Below are 20,433 nucleotides of genomic sequence, written 5' to 3' on the forward strand. Positions count from 1 at the left end.
CCATCTGACTAGCGCGTGAGGCTCACGCGCCGATCGTTCCTCTATGCCGTCCGTCCACGCGCCGACGCATGTAGGCGCGTGTGCCATTGTTTTGGTTCGTCTTCTGTGGGTTTCCTCAGTTTTGTTGACTCTTCTTGGTGGTGTGTTTGTTTGGGATATATAGATATACTCACTGCTTGTAAAGATTTCTCTTCGGTAAATTAGGGTTTGATTCTTTGCTGTCCGATGTCTATTTTTTGAGGTAATGGCTGATAAGAAACCAACAGTCATGTCTGAGATTGTTCCTATGGTGTCAAAAGTAATTGAACACAAGTTGAATGGATCCAACTACTCTTCATGGAGATCAAATGTTCGCCACTTTATTAGGAGCATGGAGATGGATGATCACATCACAGAAGAGTCACCGATTGATGCTAATAAGAAGATTTGGTGGCGGGACGATTCAAGAATGCTTCTACAAATCAAGAATTCTATTGACCGTGAAATTGTTGAACTAGTAAATCACTGCGAATCAGTCAAGAAACTATTGGAATATTTGGATTTCCTTTATTCAGGGAAAGAGAATATTAATAGAGTGTTTGATGTTTGTAAGACTCTATATCAACCCGATCAAGGAGAAAAATCTCTTACAAGCTACTTTATGGAGGTTAAAAATACATGCGCGGAATTCAATGCCTTGATGCCAATCAGCACAGATCCAAAAGTTCTAATGGCTCGATGTGAAAAGTTGTTTATCATGAGCTTTTTAGTAGGTCTTGCACCTAAATATGAAATGGCCAAAGATCAAATGTTGTCAAGCTTAAATATCTTATCGTTGGAAGAAGCTTACACTCGAATACTTCGTACTGAAAAGACACAAGCAGTTACGTCATTTGATTCTAGTAGTACTTTGATTGGGCGCACAAATGATTATAGAGGTAATAAGGGGGTTGAATTAAATAGCTCTAAAGGTCATCCCAATAACCAAAGATCAAATCCAGGAAGTTTTGTTTGCTATTATCGTCATACGAAGCGTGAATGTAGAAGATTGCTGAATAAGGGTCAGAGGATGCCATCACCCTTTGCACATGTCGCCTCGACTCCTGATAATCTTGACAAGTCAATTACGATTTCCGCAGAGGAGTTTGCTAAATTTTAGCAGTATCAAGAGTTATTGAGGGCATCATCTTTTACTCCCATTACGGCCATCGCAGAGACAGGTAATATTTCTAAATGCCTTCTTTCCTCCACGTCAAAATGGGTCATTAACTCTGGTGCTACAGACCATATGACAGGTAACCCTAGTTTATTCTCTAACCTTTGTACATCTACCTCTTCACCTAATGTCACTATAACTGATGGAACCTCCACTCCTGTTTTAGGATCAGGAACCGTCCATCTTACTGAATCAATTTCTTTGTCATCAGTTTTAAATTTACCACATTTCTCGTTTAATTTGATTTCGGTCAGTAAACTTACTCATGATCTTCATTGTTGTGTCTCCTTTTTTCCTTGTTATTGCTTATTTCAGGATCTTACGACGAAACAGACCATTGGTAAAGGGCGTGAATTTGGAGGTCTTTACATCTTTGAACCACAAACACCTACGGCCATCACATGCTCAAGCGTGTCGTTTGAAGAGCATTGTCGTTTGGGTCATCCGTCTATCTCTGTGTTGAAGAGTCTTCGTCCACAACTTCAACAGTTTGCTAAATTTCATCGTTTGAGTTTGTATCCTCAAATATAAATGAGCTAGTGCTCCTTTTGAATTAGTCCATTTTGATGTTTGGGGTCCATGTCCTATTGAGTCCAAAGGAGGGTTTAGGTATTTTGTTACATTTGTCGATGACTATTCTCGTGTTACGTGGTTATATTTAATGAAAAGTCGTTCTGAGTTACTTTCTCATTTTCATAACTTCCATGCTGAAATTCAAACTCAGTTTAGTGGTGCTCTTAAAATCCTACGGAGTGATAATGCTAAGGAATATTTCTCTCATACACTCAAGTCTTATTTAGATGCCCATGGCATTCTTCATCAATCTTCTTGTATCGATACTCCATCTCAAAATGGGGTTGTAGAACGAAAGAATTGTCATCTCCTTGAGACAACCAGAGCTTTGATGTTTCAGATGCATGTTCCAAAATCCTTTTGGGCTGATGTTGTTTCCACAGCTTGTTTCTTAATAAATCGCATGCCCTCTTCCATTCTTAAGGGTGAGATACCTTTTCGTACTTTATGCCCCAAGCAACATTTGTTTCCCATTCCACCTAAAATATTTGGTTGTACCTGCTTTGTTCGGGATGTTCGGCCTCAGCATACCAAGCTGGATCCAAAGTCCTTAAAATGTATTTTCCTTGGTTATTCCCATGTCCAAAAGGGGTATCGGTGTTATTGTCCTAGTCTAAATAAATATTTCGTCTCTCCTGATATCACTTTTTTTTAACATACCCCATTTTTTTCATCACCATCTTTCTCTTCGAATAAGAGTCAAGGGGAGCATAAGGAATTAGAGGATGATTTCCTTGTCCATACAGTTATTTCTCCTTCCGATCCTCTTCCTGATTCATCTCTACCTGTGGCTACCTCTACTCTTCCACCCATCGTTAAGGTCTATACTCGACGACAACCTCCTTTAGTTCCATGCCCTGTACCAGAGTCTTCTTCGTCATTGGATCCAGAAACGAGTGATGATCTTCCTATTGCTCTTCGTAAAGGTAAGCGTACATGTGCTCTTCCTATTTCCTCTTTTGTTTCATATAGCCATTTGTCGCCTTCCATATGTTCATTCATTACATCCTTAGAGTCTGTATCCATCCCTAAAACTGTTCATAAGGCTTTGTCTCATCCTAATTGGTGTGCCGCAATGGTGGAGGAGATGACTGCCTTAGATGATAATTGTACTTGGGATTTAGTTTCTCTCCCTACAGGAAAGAAGACTATCGGTTGCAAATGGGTGTTTGCAGTTAAAATCAATCCTGATGATTCTGTTGCTCGGTTGAAAGTGCGCCTTGCAGCGAAAGGCTACGCACAAACTTATGGCGTTGACTATGCTAATACTTTTCCTCCTGTAGCAAAAATGGCATTTGTAAGGTTGTTTATTTCATTAGCTTCAATCAATCATTGGCCTTTACATCAGCTTGATATTAAAAATGCATTTCTTCATGGTGATCTTCAAGAAGAGGTGTATATGGAGCAACCACCAGGGTTTGTTGCTCAGGGGGAGAATGCAATGGTGTGTCGTCTTCGTAAATCCTTGTATGGATTAAAGCAGAGCCCAGGAGCTTGGTTTGGAAAATTTAGTCAGGTGATTGAAAGCTTTGGAATGCGGAAGAGCACGTTAGATCATTCGGTCTTTTTTAAGAGATTTGAGGGTAGTGTCATCTTGTTAGTCGTATATATGGATGATATTGTGATTACTGGTGATGATGCTTTAGATATCCATTCTCTAAAGACCTTTCTTCATAGTCAATTCCATACAAAAGATTTGGGCATGTTGAAATACTTCTTAGGAATTGAGATAATAAGAAGTAAGAAAGGAATTCTATTATCGCAGAGAAAATATGTATTTGATTTGTTGACTGAAACAGGAAAGCTAGGGTCTAAGCCATGTAGTACCCCAATGATGCCCAACTTATAGCTCACAAAAGATAGAGAATTGCTAAAAGATCCTGAAAGATATAGGAGGTTAGTGGGAAGACTTAATTACCTTACAGTGACTCGACCCGACATAGCCTATTCAGTAAGTATTGTGAGTCAGTACATGTCATGCCCTACAGTTGATCATTGGGCTGCATTGGAACAAATTCTTTGTTATCTGAAGGCTGCTCCGGGCGTGGTTTATTATATAAGGATTATGGTCATACTAATATTGAATGTTTCTCAGACGTTGACTGAGCAGGATCTAAAGAAGACAGAAGATCAACTTCAGGGTATTGTATTTTTATTGGTGGTAATTTGATTTCTTGGAAGAGTAAGAAGTAAAATGTGGTGTCACGTTCAAGTGCGGAATCAAAATATAGAGTAATGACACAATTTGTGTGTGAATTAATTTGGATATATGAACTTGTTGAGTTTGGATTTGATATCACCACACCGACAAAGTTGTGGTGTGATAATCAAGCAACACTTTATATTGCGTCTAATCCAGTATTTCATGAAAGAACTAAACATATTGAAGTTGATTGCCATTTTATATGTGAGAAAATTCAACAAGAGTTGGTATCTACAGGATATGTGAAGATTGGAGAACAATTAGGAGATATCTTCACGAAAACATTGGATGGAAGACGTATAGATTATCTATATAACAAGTTGGGCATGATTAACATATATGCTCCAACTTGAGGGGGAGTGTTATAATTCTATAGTTAGGGTTTTCCATTCTTGTAAATATTTTGTGATATTTTCCTTTTCTATGCTTTGTACACTTGTATATATTCATATCTTTGGTGAATGAATAAAGTATTATGATTTTTTCTCAAACCTAAGAGTTTTACAATATATAAGATGTTTACTTCTAAAAGAAGGAAGTTTTAATGATAAAAAAAAACCTTTAAAGGAAAACAAAGAAACCTCGGTGAGGAATTAGGTATTGACACTAAGGTAACCAAATAAAATATTTACATAAAAATAAAGTAATTAAAGAGTTTTCAAGAGAGATACTAAAGGAGGCAAAAGGGAAATTTTTTTTAGAATATTACCATTCAAATAGAGGATTAGAATTCAAAGTATGACATTATGGAAGATTAGTCATTTTTAGCTTGATTATTCGGTACAAAGTTGTGTAGCCTTTCATAGTTGGATCATTTGATTACTCCTAATTCTACATATGGCTGATCCATTTTTAATATTTTGAATTATTGAGGAAGTGAATGCCTATGAGGAAGCCTTTAAAAAGGAAGTAAATGATAATTTAAAGACTTTAATAAAAATTTCCGGCTTTTGGGAGGTTTATTCTGGCTTTTCCCTTGCATTATACCCAGAGAGTCGATCATTCTTCTTCCAAGTTTCATGTAGTTTTTTTTTTTTCTTTTCTTTTTAATATGAAAACAACAACTTTCGTTGAGAAAATAATGAAAGAATATACGGGCATCCAAAAACCAAGCCCACAAAAAGAGGGCTCCCCCTACAAGAAGGGACCCCAACTATACAAAATTGAGTCTAAAGGATTGTTACAAAAGCCTTTGAAATAGAAGCCCAATGAGAAACATGAAACCGAACAAGAGATCAAATTTCTCTAGCATCCCTTTCAAACCCTCTGAACACCCTACCCCACAGTACCCAAATAATAGCACAAACACAAACATACCAAAGAAACTGGCCTCTCTCCCTATACGACGGATTGAGGAGGAACTCCTCGATCATATCTCTAACATCTCTGTGTCGGGCACTCAACATGCCGAATGCCTGGAAAAAAAGAATCCCAAACATAGCTCGCAAAATCATAATGCCAAAGAATATGGTCCAAGTCTTCCTCTGCCTTCCAACAAAGAATATAGCAAAAAGGCCAACCATCGGTGACATCTTCCTCACAAGCTTATCCAACGTATTAAGACGACCCTGAAGAACTTGCCAAGTAAATAGCCTCACATTTCTAGGAACTTTAATCCTCTACAACGACAAAAAGACAGACTGACCAAGAGGAGAAGGGTTAACCAAACACTGGAAAAAGGACTTACACGAGAACCCTTCCAAAGGATCAGGGCTCCAAACTCTCACATCTCTCCTCCCACGACAAAAGGGATGGCTCTCAAGAAGAGAAAGGAGAGCCACCATGTCCATCGTTTCTCTATCAGAAAGAGTCCGATGTAACCCGAAGGAAAACGTACAAGAGCTCCCATTCCAAATAAGAAAATTTGTCACAAAATGGTTTTTAAAAGAAGACTGATGATATAACAGGGGGAAATAACCCATAGAGAGGTCTGTCCCCCACTTAGTGATCTTTCCAAAAATACGTCTCTTTCCCTTCCCCCACCACACACCGAACCTAACGAGTAAAGACAGGGAACTCTTTTGAGATATCTATCCAAAGATTCCGGTAGGTGCCTTTAAACCCTTTATCCAACCACTCATAAGTATGAGGACCATGCTTACTAGCAATAATCCTACGCCAAAGATAATTGAGCTCAGCGGAAAGTGCCATAGCCATTTGGCTAAAAGGGCTTTGTTTCGACCCTTGAGATTCCCAATTTCTAATCCCCCAAAGAAACCGGTTTTTCGATAACCTCCCATCTAATAAGGTGCGAGCCTTTTCCTTTACCTTCATCAATCCCTTCCCAAAGGAAATCACACATCAATCTTTCCAAATGCTTGCACACTTTACCTGGGGCTCGAAAGAGAGAATCAAGTAGTTAATTTTGACTTGTAAGAGGAGAAGTGTGTATGATCTCAAGTTCCTTCGTTGTCTGAGAAAAATTGTCTACACAGTTCAACAAGGAGTCATTGTTCTTCAAAGGTTTTCAGTCAGTTGACTTTTTTGATCCTTGGTTTGAAGATTCGGTTTACTAGAGGTGTTGCTTGTCACTCTCCTTTCAAGGATCTCCCTTGTTCCTATGATTCTGATGAGGACTTGGTTGTTAATGTGAGTAATGAAGAATCTGATTTTCATCATTTGGACCTAGTTCCCGAGGAACCGTTTTTAGGAGAACATATAGGGGAAGCTTTTGATTTATTGTTCCATAGGAATGAGAAAAAGCAGCGTGTTCAAGATACAAGGTTGAGTGCTTCTCCTTTGTCTCCCTCTTAGATACCATCCACATTTTCTTCAATTGTAGAAGCTTGTGGTCTTTAATTGTGTAAAGTGGGTTAAATCTGTCCTCAATCTTATGGAATGTTCTTTTGCACTTTGTTTCGGTGGTAGTCCTTTGGGTTGAAATTGAAGCTACACTCTCCAGGCTCTAGGCTTTTAACTCTTTTCTAGAGATGGTCAAAGGTTGTTGCTGCATATGTTGGGTTCTTATTCCTTCGGTATCATGCCCTTTTTGTTTGGTTGTTTGTATAGCATTGCAACCTCTCTTTGTGTGCCTATTCTCAAGCTTAGTTGGCATTCAAGTTTTCTGTTAAAGCTTTGGTTTGAAAAAGTTCAACGGTCTTTATAGGATAAGCCTCTTCATTGGATTGGTCGCTTTGGTTTAGTATGGGTTCAAGTCTCTTCATGATAGATCTGGATCGACTTTTTTTGCCCTTCTGCGTAGTCCTTTTCTCATTTTCTTCTGTATGTACTTGTTTTGGTAATTTTGGAAAGTTTTTCTTTTGGTTTCCTTTTATCTTGAGCACTAGACTCTTTTCATTTATTTATTTTTTAAATAATTGGACTTATTGATGTAATTGTCGTATTTTATTCAAGGTTAATATAAAATCAGACCTTCCTAGATTATTTTTAAACATAAATCAAATTGGTAGTTATTCACATTTTAATACATTAATACATTATTATTGGGGTGTGGGGCATTTGGCTTGAGATAAATAATAGCAGAATCTTTAAAGGGGTGGAGGGATTCGGTGAAGAGCCTTGGAAGGTGACTAGACTTGACTCTTCGTTGTGGGTGTTCGTTAATTGTTTTTATATATTTATTTATTTTTATTATGATTATATTTTGGCAATTATTAGCTTGGCATCGTTCTTTTGGATTGAGATCTGGTTTTTATAAAACTAGTTTAGGGGTCTTTTTTGTTGGTGGGCTTGCTCTTTTTGTACTCTCTTGGATATTCTTTCATTTCTCTCAATGAAACTTGGTTTCTTATAAAACAAAACATTATTATTTCTTACATTTAAATATTTCATACTCATAAGTTCTTAGATTTAAATAGGAAAAGGATGCCTTTGACTTGGAGTTAAGATATTACATATTCTTGGATGAACTTTTGATGGCTTGTTTATGGTCTAAAGACATTTCAGGGGCATGGCATTTGACTTGTCATGTAAGAGGGCACAATTTTATGAATTTATATTCAAAGGAGGCGGGCAGGCTGTTATAAACTTGACCTAGTGTGCTTCTTATTAGACTATGAAAAATGTGTTTTGTATAGGTACATAGTTGGATTAGTGACATTGTCAATGAACTTACATAGGTCATACCCCATTTGTAGGGTGATCAGAGGTCGCCAGGAATAATACCACTGGCTGTGAAGGATGCATTTAGCATCATCCAAGAGGTAAATGCGAGGAAACTATCTATGGTTTAAATACATCATCTTGAAAGTAATACTTTTTTTAATGTCTTTCTACATCCAGACTCCAAATCGGGAGTTTCTTCTTCGGGTGTCATACCTAGAAATATACAACGAGGTACGATCCTTTCCATTTAGGCTTTTAGTTTCTGATGCTTGATTTTATTGTCACTTCATTTGCAAACTTTTATGAGCTTTTAGATTTCCAACGCAACAACCAAAGTAAAATAGTGCAAAATCAGGTTTCTACTTGAGTAGTTTTAATGGCACTAAAATGTTTCTTTCATTCCAGGTCGTTAATGATTTGTTGAATCCTGCTGGACAAAATCTAAGAATCAGAGAGGATGCTCAGGTAATGTACTTGTTTTCTTATTCTTTATTCAATGTCTTATATGTCAACAAATGCCAGTTCAAGAGGTTTGAGTCTCTCCTTGCTAGGAGAATCAGAGAGGATGCTCAGGGGGAGGTTAAAGTAATAGTTAAATGGAATTATGACATACTTCCGCTCTCTGTAGTATATTAAGATGCAAGGAGAAGGCATTACACCAAAACCATTTAGACTTTCAAGAGGTTTGATTTTCTCCTTGGAAGCCCCTAGTTACTTTAAGTCCCCCTTCTCTCTCTACTGTCCTTATAGTGAATATCATAGACTGAGGCCCACTTGCTCATATAATCCCTCAACTCTCGTACAAACTCACACCCCTACCTCTGCTTAGACTCATAGTTATTCCTCCCGACAAAACTGAAGTACTATGGATGCTTTGCACTCTCTGAAATACCCTTGGCCCAAAGGTTTGACTTGTTCTCAAGCTTAGACAGGAAATCTCAATGATGGACACAAGTGAATGAAATACGTCAAAGTTTTATTCAATACCTCAAATGTACAACATGCTGCAATATTTATAGACATGGTAGAAATAAATTGGTAAAACAAGGAATGAACTGGCAGTAAAGGTAGCTGGTTGGTGGTTTAAAACATACCCCACCAAAATACAAGAACTTGACCGAACTTAAAGAACTAAAACTACCACCCAGCTAAGACTTCACAAGAAACAAAGAAGAACAAAGAATAATGGGCAAGAAACGCCAAGAAAAAACCTTGTGCCTAAGAGTCCAAGAAGAGGAAGTAATTTGTACAAGGTTACAAAAATCCCCACAATAAGAATTTGACTTTTCTTCAAAATCCTGATATTTCTTTCTTTCCAAGTAGTGCATTCTTTGAAGAAATGCATCTAAGGGTCTCAATCATATCCTTTGGAGCTGTCAATTTGCTTGTTTGATTTGGGATAGCTTCTTGGGAGTATTTGGGGTTTGTTTTGCTTGTAATAGGGAATGTTCCATTTGGCAGGAGGTTTTTCTCTGCACCCACTGTTTTGTGACAAGGTGTGGTTTCTTTGGCATGTTGGTTCTTGGTAGTTTTATGGGGCATTTAACTTGAAAGAAATAAGAAGAGTTTTAGAGGGGTTGAAAGTTTTTTATTTTTTTTTGGGTTAGGCACAGTATTTAATTAGAGCCTTTTTTTGTATGAATAATTGCTTTTGTATGCACCTTTGTTCTCTTGCATGTTTTCTCTATGAAGGCCTTGGTTCTATTAGGGGAAAAAAAGAGAAAACTAAATGCAAATGTTTTTTGTTTTACCATATGGCTAACCTACTACATTTCTGGATTCATTTAGCTTTTGCATTATCTGAGTCAAGGAGGACTAATTATGGACCTTAATTTCTTGCCAGTTTTCAGTATATTCATATTCTACTTGCTTGCAGCCATGATATTTATTCCAGCTATAAAGAGATTTTGTCAAGCATTATAAGAGTGTTGAAACTATGTGCATTTACTTTTACATTGATGATTTTAGGGCACCTTTGTGGAAGGAATTAAGGAAGAAGTTGTACTATCTCCAGCTCATGCACTTTCACTTATTGCAGCGGGGGAAGGTAAGAATACTCGAGAGAGTCTTTGGTTTTATGGAAAAGAAAAAGGATCTGAATATTTCTATGATGATTTATTTCTCTTGCAACATTCATTTTAAATGCTGATTGTTATTTGAAAGTGAGTCAAGATTATTTTTTCTTTATTAGATTTTCAGATGCTCATTATGGTTAATTTAAGGGCAGGGATGATAAAATCCCTTACAGGTAACTGGTGAGTGGGTTGGGAAATCTTCATTTGAAACGAGGATGAGTTTGAGAGTGGAGAAGAATTTAGTCCAATTTAACTTGAGGCATAAGGATGGATAATTTGTTTTCCGTTTCTGGGACCCAACTCTGGCCTTGAATTCAAACCTCTAGTCATAATTCTATTTATTTATTAACTATTTCTATGTTAGTCGATAAAGTTTGGTTTTTGGAGAAATTAAATTCTTATTTTCAAAGGACCCAATAATGGGCATATATAATACAACAATTTACAAATAAGGAAACTAACTAGGAAAGGAAAATAATGACCTATAATTAAAAATAACTGACTAATATCTAATGTAAACAAAATAATAATCTATTTAAATAATACAAATGTACATAAACTACAATATATATATATATATATATANCTAATTAGTTGAACCAATAAATGGTAAAACTTTTCTCTACTCGTAACACTTTATGCATTTACATGTAAAGTCTTTCACTCTTTTGTATATTTGATCAATTTTTATTTACTAGGTAGTTAATTTATAAACTGAAAGTTGAGCCTGGGACCGCACCTCCATTGCCATCCCCAGTCAGGAGTTGCTAGAAAAGTAGGTATAGGCAAAATATGAAAATTAAATATATATAAAATTGAGAGGCTTACATCATGTCATAATCACATGGTTTATGGATGATTATTGTTGTGCAAAGAAACCAAATTCAATAATCAAGAAAAGTTATTATCCAAAAAAGAAAATGAGCAATCCTCCAATCTACCAAAACGTTTGAAAACTTCACGAGGATATAATAGAGGAGGCATTTTAAATACAAAAGAACTATTTGAAAGAGTTCACCAATTTGAAGCTGAGAATCTAGTTAATCCCCAGAAATCTGTAGAAAAAAAAGTTTCTTCTGGACTGATTTCAAAGTTTCTTCTGTTTCTCACCTCTCATAGCTCCCACAGAATTGGTTATTAGCATTATCTCATGCCTTCTTAGCATTCTGTCTTTGAAATTCTACGCACAAAGAAGTTGAAGAATGACCTGTTTGACTGTATTTTGGAAGCACAACAGTACATCAAAAGTTGCTAATAATATGTGCCGACAAGATGAACTAGATGGGCAAGAGAACAGAGGATTAGCTTTGATCCTCTGAACTTCATGTGCACAGCAGAACGCAAAAGTTCAGAGACAAAGCTGAGCCAGGAAACTTTTTCTGAATCCTGTACAATATTTAACATGTCTAAGATCAATGTTTCAGCTGATTGGCTGGTCTTAGAAATCCTTGGGTCAACATTTCATCTGGCTGTTCAAATCGCCTAATGTTTCAGCTGATTGGCTGTTATTTTTGGAGAATAATAATTCTCTTATTATTCAAAAAGGACCCAATAACGAACAAATATAGTATAAGTATTTTTTTTTTTTTGAAAAAGGAAACGAGCCTCTTCATTGAGATAATAAAATGAGACAAAACAGAGTAAATAATAATACAATGAAGAGACAAATCTAAAGCCAAATGATCAGTGAGTGTACTTGGACATCTCAACTAGGTTGTCACCTCCTTAACACTCTCATCATATCCAGTAAAGTAAAAAACTAACCAAGACCGAGGTTCCAAGAACAACTAGGAACCAATACAAAGCCAGTACAAAGCCAAGAACAAAACATTACAAGAGCTTGAAACTAATACAAGACAACTACAACTGAGAACAACCAGCAACAAAAAGATTAAACAAAACTAAATAAACAAGACTACAATGGAAGGAAAATGAAGGCCTTCCAATTGAGACCGATGTCTTGGATGGAGATATCTTCAAAGGCTTTGGAAAGGGAACACCACGAGGAAGCATTGAGCCAAGCTATCTTGAAACGGATCATCCAAGGGGAAGCTTTATCATGAAAAACACGTTGATTTCTTTCAAACTATAGTTCTGCTAGCAAGGCTTTCACTGCATTGGACCAAATCAATCTTGGTTTTCCTTTAAATTTAGGACTGATCAGCAGCTGCAAAACATTGTCCTTGAACTCATTACCAAAACTGCAACTGGGGTTGAAACATTCAAACAGGTGGTGCTAAAAATTTCAGCATAACCGCTATTGAAGACCAAATGCTGTAGGTCTTCTGAATCTGCCAAGTATAGAGGACAAACTTGTGGAGATGGGCTGTGAGAGGGAAGTTTAATTTTCATTACAGCAGCACAATTGAGAAGCCCATTAAGCATTATCCAAATTATGATATTAATTCCTCTGGGGGCTTTTAGTTTTCCACAATGAAGTTTCCAAACGTTTCCCAATGGGGGAAGCCGTGGAAAGATGTGTTATAAGGGATTTTACCGAGAAATTTCCATTAGCTTCAAGTTCACAACTTCGTTTATCCAGATTTGGTGTGATTGTTTTTGCTGCAACAAGGCCAATGAGGATTTGAAAATCAGCACACTCTTCCTCCTTTAATAGCCTTCTAAAATTAATGGACCAAGAGTCGAGTGAGGAGTCCCATAATTCGTAGACAGCACCATTTGGATTCGAGGAGATTCTATATAGTCTTGGAAAGGAGTCTTTTAGAGGTATTTTGTCCACCCAAGAGTCAAGCCAGAAAGCAATTCTTCTTCCGTTACCAATTTTGAAGGCAGTCAATGTTTCAATTTTTAACCAAGTCCTTGATATGCTGATCCAAGGACTACGAAGGCTGCAAGTGACTTTTCCACTAGTGTGCCACCCAAACAAGCTTCTGCCATGGATACTTTTTACTACTGGGCTCCATAAAGAATTTTCGTCATTGATAAATCTCCACCCCCACTTAGCTAGGAGGGCTAAATTCTTTGTTTTCAGGCCTCCAATATCGAGATCACCATCTGCTTGGGTTCGAGTGATAGAATCCCATTTGACTATGTGATTTAGTTTGCCCCCTTTATGTCCTTCCTAAAAGAAATTCCTCATTAAACGTTCAACAATTAGGACCACCTTTCTCAAATGATTTGGGAGATCTGTTTGGTCTTTGTAATTTGAACTGATGTATCGTTGGTGACTTTAACTTGGGCCGATGATGAAAGGGCTCCTGTGGGGAGAGCCAATAGATCAATGCGAAATTTTAATCGGTTTACAGAGGTGGGAGGTTGATGGATCCTCCGTTGCTGAACCGGAGGTTTACGTGAGCCAATAGCAGAGCTAGAAGCAAAATTGATTGGTTTCTGCTCTCTCCGGATTGGATTGAGTTATTTGGGGAGATTCGTCAGGTGGTTGGCCCAAGGATTACTTCTGATCATTGGCCTATCATCCCGTCCTCGGGTTTTCAGAGGTGGGGGCCTAGTTTTTTCCAGTTTGAAAATATGTGGCTTCAACATCCGTCCTTTAGAACCCACATATCCTCCTGTTCAAGGGAAGTGGGAAGGGTTCATATTTGGAAGTAAGTTGAAAGCTTTAGAAGGGAAGCTAAAGGTGTGGAACGGAGAAGTATTTGAAGACATTTGGGTGAAGAAAAGTGAGCTTGTGGCTCGAATAAAAGAGATAGACGAGGGGGAGATGGATGGTCCTCTTGGGGAAGCCTTAAAGGTGGAAAGAGATTCCTACAAATGTCAATTTGCCGAGGTAATTAGAAAAGAGGCCTGCTCTTGGAGGCAAAAGATGAAAGTTGCTTGGACTAAAGATGGCGATTGTAACACTGCTTTTTTCCATAGGATTGTTAGTGGCAAGCATAGTAGGAATATGATCGGTCCCTTAGTTAAGGATTCTAGGGAGACAATTAGGAAGGACATCGATGTTGAGGAGGAGGTGGTTTCTCTCTTTGCGAGTATCTATGGGCCAGAGGTTACTCCTAAACCGTTTATTTGAGGGATCGGCTGGAATCCAATCTCTCCTAGGGAAAGGGAGGGGTTGACGATCCTCTTTTCTATGGAAGAAATCAAGCAGGCTGTTTTTGCTAGCGATAGGTCTAAATCCCCAGGTCCTGGTGGCTTTTCTTTAGCTTTTCATCAAGATAATTGGGATGTGGTCAAAGCGGATTTGTTCAAGGTCTTTCAGGAATTCTTTGAAAGGGGTATTTTGGATAGATCGATGACTGAAACGTACGTTTGTCTCATTCCTAAAAAGGATAACATGACTAGGTGAAGGATTTAGACCAAGTATGTATAAAATTACTGAAAAAGTGTTGGCTAACCGCCTGAGAAGGGTGCTCCCGTTGACAAACTCGGAAACAGAAGGTGCTTTTATAGCCGGGAGATAGATTTTGGATTGTTGTATTTGAATAGGTTATGGAAATATCCTCTCAAAATTGGTTTCATTGACCCAAATGGGCGGATAATTTTTGTCCTCCATCAATCATACGAGACTGTTTCATTTAAAAAGAAAAACCACATATGTGTGTGTGTTCTATATATATATATGATATGTCTAGTTTAGTTTATGATAAATAAATCAACTTTCCCACCCGCCTTTGATACATGCCCTTGTCAACTGTACTAATCTCTTCACTTTGGTCTTGGCCTAGATTTGGATCCATAGGTGTTTCTGCAAGTCTACACTCAAGATTTCCAGTCTCCTTTAACAAGTCTAGAATATATTTTTGTTGAGAAATGACAATGATATCTTTAGATCTCGCCACCTCCATGACAATTTCTATGGCAGATATTGATGGCGGCATTGATGAATGATGGTGAGGATAAGCAGCGATGACTTAGACTGCTGATGATGTCTGATGGCTAGGATTATGGTTAGGGTTTAGTTTTTCTATTTTCATACCATGTTATTTCTGGAAAAATAATAATTTTCTCATATTTTTCAAAAAAGGACCTAATAATGGGGTAAATATAATAGAAGAGAAATTCTAACAAAGAGAACTAGTTATAAAAGGAAAGAACATCTAAAAATAATTAAAAGATGTAAATGACTAATTCAAATATAACTATACAAATCTACCGGAGGCATTTAAATTCTTACTTCCACAAACTACTTGATCACGTTTCTTGAAAGTTATTTTGTAAGGTTACCGACCGTCCCTGCTCTTCTGTTTTCTTGGCTATTATGGATGACTATCGAATAGATCTGCCTTGTATAGTTCGCTGATGATTACATTAAGTTGTCTTTATATTTTACTTTCAGGCATTTTCTTATTAATATATGTTTATTTTATGAAGTTTAATCCTTTAACCTCTTTAATCTATTGTCTCACAAGCATGACTGTTAATTTTTTCGGAAGTTGTATATTGTAATTGCATCTGTTTGTTATTTTGATGATATTACATTATGACAGTTTCACTTTCTGATAAAATTTTAATTCTTGCGAACAGAACACAGACATGTTGGGTCTACAAATTTCAATTTGTTAAGCAGCAGAAGCCATACAATATTTACATTGGTAAATCTATATCTTAACGAAAGCATAACGCTACTTTGATTGATTTTAGTCTCTTTTCTGGTTGGGTAATCAAGTGTAATTCTTCACCAACTTCTACTTGATGAATTTAGACTTGATTTCACCATACCCTCTCTTATTATTGCTTGCAGAATTACATCTGCAGTCGGTGATATATTATCATGGTGAATATCATTCCTGTATTGAGTGACCCTTTTTCTTTTTCTTTTTTCTTTTTCCTCCATTGGTGAAGACCTTTTAATAACCGGTAGCTATGATCTCTTGGTAAAGAGTTTTCAATTGGGCGTTGGACCTCTTCCTTGAGATGCTTCTCTTGGTATTAAAGAATGCCTGGTCTTCTTTCTTATTTATACATTCTAATGGTGTTATACACATCATTTTTATTTCGGTGCTTGTTTTATCCAAGAATTGTAATACTTTCATGTTATTGAACATACTTGGGCATATTCAAGAAACTCAAGTTTAAAATGGCCATCTGCACAGCAATTTTTTTGGCCTTCAATTCAATCCTTCGACATTTTAAACTCCTAGCTTTGTTTTTATAATTGACATTTCTGCTGTTAAATTCTCAAGAAATGTCGGACCACCTACATGTCAAAATTTTTGTTCCATTCCATTTTTTCATTGTCCAATTTTTGGTTCGTGCCTTATTCACTTTAAGTATTTGTTGGAAATAAGGGGCTTTGTTGATAGTTTATAGCCCCAGGATATTTTAGTATTTTACTTTACCCTAGGTTTATTTCCTTTTCTATTTTAGGTCTTGCTAGAGCTTATAAATATGACTTCTATTGTAAATTTCATTGTGTGTTAAAATAATAAAAAAAAGACTCTATCGTGGTTTTTTCTCCTTGTTCTAGGGTTTTCCACATAACCTAGTGTTCTCTATTTTCTATCATTTAACATGGTATCAGAGCGTGGTAATGAAACCCTAACCACCATCGGCAAAAACCAACCATTGCAAGATAATCTTAGTTCTGCACCAGCCTCGCTACTGTTGATTTTGACCATCAACGCTACTGCCGTCGGAGACGTCGCCGAAGCTAATTCTGTCGCCGCCGATACCGTCATTGTTACTGCTATCCAAGCCGCAATTAATCGGTCCCTTCAGTCCTTGCATATCTGTCCAACTCTAGTGCCGCTGCAACCCTTTGATGGAAACCCTAGTGCCGCCGCTCTTTTTCACAATGCTGCCGGTGTTCCTCCCTTGTTACCGAGAGCTGCCGCTGCCTATCCCTCTAACTTCACTGCCAGTAGTTGAAACCTACACCTTGAAGTCGAGATTGGTGAGTCGTTCGCTTACCACAGAGGTAAATCCCTTGCCGCGGCAACATCGGGAATCCCTAGCTTCTTTCCCTTTCAGCCGCAAGAAACCTATCTGCAGTTGTCGAGCCTTTCTCATCATGAGCTGCCTAGTTATGAACATCAAGGTTCGATTGGTTTATCTCCGATAATGGTTCAACAACAGTTGGCTAATCTTCAAGCAAGTTTTCAACAACAAATCGTTGCTCTTGGGGCAGCCCTAGGTGCTTCCACAAACTTAAATTCTAGTATAGTGAATTCTGATATTCCTTCCGGTCTACTGATGTTTCTAGAGAATCTGGTAACCTCTTTCCTTGCTTTAACTACTGCAAACTATTTGTCTGGATCTATGGGAAATTCCATAGGGTTAATTGCAGGAGAAAAGTTGAATGGTCAAAATTATTTCTCCTGGACTCAGTTCATTAAAATGACTCTTGAGGAGTGTCACAAGTTTGGGTATCTAACTGGTGAGATACCAAGACCAAGGCCAGGGGATCCTCAGGAGCGCATTTGGAAAGGAGTCTTCTCCCTGCTTCGATCACTGCTGATTAATAGTATGGAACCTCAGATAGGGAAACCGTTGTTGTATGCTGCGATTGCTCGAGATATCTGGGATGTATTTCAGAACTTATATTCTAAGAGGCAGAATGCGTCTCGCTTTACACTATGCGTAAACAGGCTCACGAGTGCAAACATGGGACAATGGATGTCACTTCATACTTTAACAAATTGTCCTTAATCTGGCAGAAGATGGACCTGTGTTGTGAAATTATCTGGGATTGCCCTTGTGGAGGTGTTCAGTATTCCAAGATTTAGGAAGTTGATCGTGTCTATGATTTCCTAGCTGGTTTGAACTCCAAGTTCGATGCAGTGCGAGGCCATATACTTGGACAGAGGCCTATACCTTCTTTTTTGGAAGTGTGTTTTGAAGTTCTTCTAGAGGAAGATAGAGCCAGTACTATGAACATCACGACTGTATCTGCTATTGATTCTGCTGCTTTCAGTACGAAATTATCTGGTTCTGATAGTGATAAGCAAAATGGGAAACAGACCCCAGTGTGTGAACATTGCAAGAAACCTTGGCATATGAAAGATCGGTGTTGGAAGTTACATGGTAGACCATCGAATGGCAGAAGACGTCCTCCAAATGACAGGTCCAATCCTGGTGGGCTCTTATGAGCGAATCTGTGAGTGCCTCCCTAGTCACAACCTCAGGTGAATTGCCAAAGTGACCCTGGCGTCTCTTCCCTTGGGGCTGTTGCTCAGTTAGGTACCTCTCAATCCTTAAGTCTCCTCAACACAAATGGAAAGAAACCATGAATACTTAATTTAAGGGCTACAGATCATTTGACTGGATCTTCTGATAATTTTCTATCATATCTTCCCAGTGTTGGTAATGAAAAGATTCAGATTGTAGATGGGACCTTTGCTCCTATTGCGGGCAAGGGTCATATTTCTCGTTTTGATGGTTTAACTTTACAGAATGTGCTGCATGTACCCAAATATCTTACAATTTACTATCTATTAGCAAGATAACTAGAGATATGATCTGTCAAGTTGCTTTCTCACTAGATAATGTTTTCTTTCAGGACTTGAGTTCGGGGAAGACGATTGGTACTGCCTGGCACAATAGGGGACTCTTGATGATGATGCTTTCTTTAGGAACTGTTATAGGACTAGTTGTTATCTTCTTATTTTTCAACTTCAGAAAAATATTGTATGTTGTGGCATTTTCGCCTTGATCATCCAAATTTCAAATATATGAAATATTTATTTCCTCATTTATTCAATAAAATTGATATCTTTTCTCTATCTTGTGATGTGTGCATTCATGCAAAACAGTAGAGTCACCTTTCCGTCTCAACCTTACAAACCTTCTCAGCCCTTCACCCTTATTCATAGTGATGTTTGGGGTCCCTCAAGTATTACCACCTCCTCGGGAAAACGGTGGTTTGTGACCTTTATTGATGATCATACCCGTCTTACATGAGTTTTTCTCCTCACTGATAAATCTGAGGTTTCATCGGTATTTCAACAATTTTACACTATTGTTGAGACTCAGTTCAACACCAAAATTGCTATTCTTTGTAGTGATAATGGTTGTGAGTTCCTTAATAATACTCTTCGTGATTTTCTATCTTCTAAAGGCATTGTCCACCAAAACTCGTGTGCCTATACACCTCAACAGAACGAGGTGGCTGAAAGGAAAAGTCGTCACCTTCTTGAGGTTGCACGGTCTCTCATGCTGTCTACTTCATTTTCTTCTTGCTTATGGGGGGATGCAGTTCTAATTGCAACTCATCTTATTAATTGAATGCCTTCTCGTGTCCTTCCATTCCAAATTCCTCTTGAATACCTCAAGGAGTCATACCCTACCACGCGGCTTATTTCTAATGTTCCTCTTTGAGATTTTGGGTGCACTGCGTCACAGTTGTACTTCTCCAACCAAGCGGCACCATGATTCACCCGTGATCATGGTCAGCCTTAAGGGATGCTCAAGTCCCAATTCACTTTTTGCTCAACTCTTTGAAGCTTCATCGGACCTTAGGCGAGGTTCTGGATGCTCAAGTCCCAATTCACTTTTTGCTCGACTCTTTGAAGCTTCATCGGACCTTAGGTGAGGTTCTTTCATCCTCAACCAAATTGAATCATGCATAATTGAACTTCATTCGGCCATATACATCGCCTGTACGTGTATTTTCCCTTATGTGCGATTCTAACCGACTTACCTTTACTCTAGGCCAAGTCCTGAGGCTTGATCTTGCCCATATATGAGGCTAAGGTCATCATAATGCAACGTCGTATCTCTCTTCATCATCTTGGTTCCCCACGTCCCCCATACTTATACATCGCTTCAGAATTTCACCGGGATGAGTTATGACCTTTCGTTGGTCCAAAATAGGCTTATAACCCTTTATCGGGGTTTACCTGGTGATTCAGACACTGGGGCTTTCCGAGACATAACAATGCTTACCGGGCTCTACCGGTCTACTTCGGTGCCTACTGGGCTTCTACCGGCCTAATGGTCACCTATCGGGCTTTAGCCGGCCATTACAATGCTTACGGGGACAACTCGGGTAAGTATCAGGTCAATCGGGAACTATCGGGTCCCATTGAAGCTTCAGGATGCCATCCCGAGTGTCGGGATGTCATCAACTTTCTCTCTTCTGCTCGGGCATGCTTATCGAGAACCATCGTCAATCAACCCATGGGCAACAATCCAACTCGGGGCTTTTCGGACATCTATCCATCCGGACATAATGGAGAATTAGACCCTTCTGGGTCCTTGTTGAATCGAAACAGCATATCAGGTGCTACATCAAACCTCTGGCCCATGGGAGGGGGCGCAATGCCGGCACACCCGTGCTGTCCGACATTGTCCATGAGATTCCATTCTTGATGGAAGACGTCCAAGACACTTATCTTGTAACGCTCGCTCACGCCATGGCACGCATGTGCCATGGGGTAGCTCATTTAGGCCACGGGCTAAAG

The 20,433-nt window shown here is 38.3% G+C and overlaps 2 protein-coding genes across 2 annotated transcripts in view; both read left to right on the forward strand.

Annotated features, from left to right (window-relative positions):
- Positions 1-20,433, forward strand: part of LOC120073823 (kinesin-like protein KIN-7K, chloroplastic) — a 52,233-nt gene that overhangs the window by 6,470 nt on the left and 25,330 nt on the right. The window contains exons 7-11 of the mRNA XM_039026689.1: positions 8,069-8,134; positions 8,214-8,267; positions 8,442-8,501; positions 10,005-10,083; positions 15,557-15,624. Coding sequence (XP_038882617.1) covers positions 8,069-8,134; positions 8,214-8,267; positions 8,442-8,501; positions 10,005-10,083; positions 15,557-15,624 — 327 coding nt within the window. The remainder of the gene's footprint in view (positions 1-8,068; positions 8,135-8,213; positions 8,268-8,441; positions 8,502-10,004; positions 10,084-15,556; positions 15,625-20,433) is intronic.
- On the forward strand, positions 7-1,502 carry LOC120073824. The gene has a single exon (XM_039026690.1). The coding sequence runs from the start codon at positions 245-247 to the stop codon at positions 1,136-1,138; it is 894 nt and encodes a 297-aa protein (XP_038882618.1). The 5' UTR covers positions 7-244; the 3' UTR covers positions 1,139-1,502.

Source organism: Benincasa hispida, chromosome 3 (genome assembly GCF_009727055.1).
Source record: "Benincasa hispida cultivar B227 chromosome 3, ASM972705v1, whole genome shotgun sequence".
Taxonomy (NCBI): domain Eukaryota; kingdom Viridiplantae; phylum Streptophyta; class Magnoliopsida; order Cucurbitales; family Cucurbitaceae; genus Benincasa; species Benincasa hispida.

What these genes read in the sequence shown, in the direction of transcription:
- LOC120073824 (XM_039026690.1), top strand. Translation starts at nt 245, where the DNA reads ATGGCTGATAAGAAACCAACAGTCATGTCTGAGATTGTTCCTATGGTG.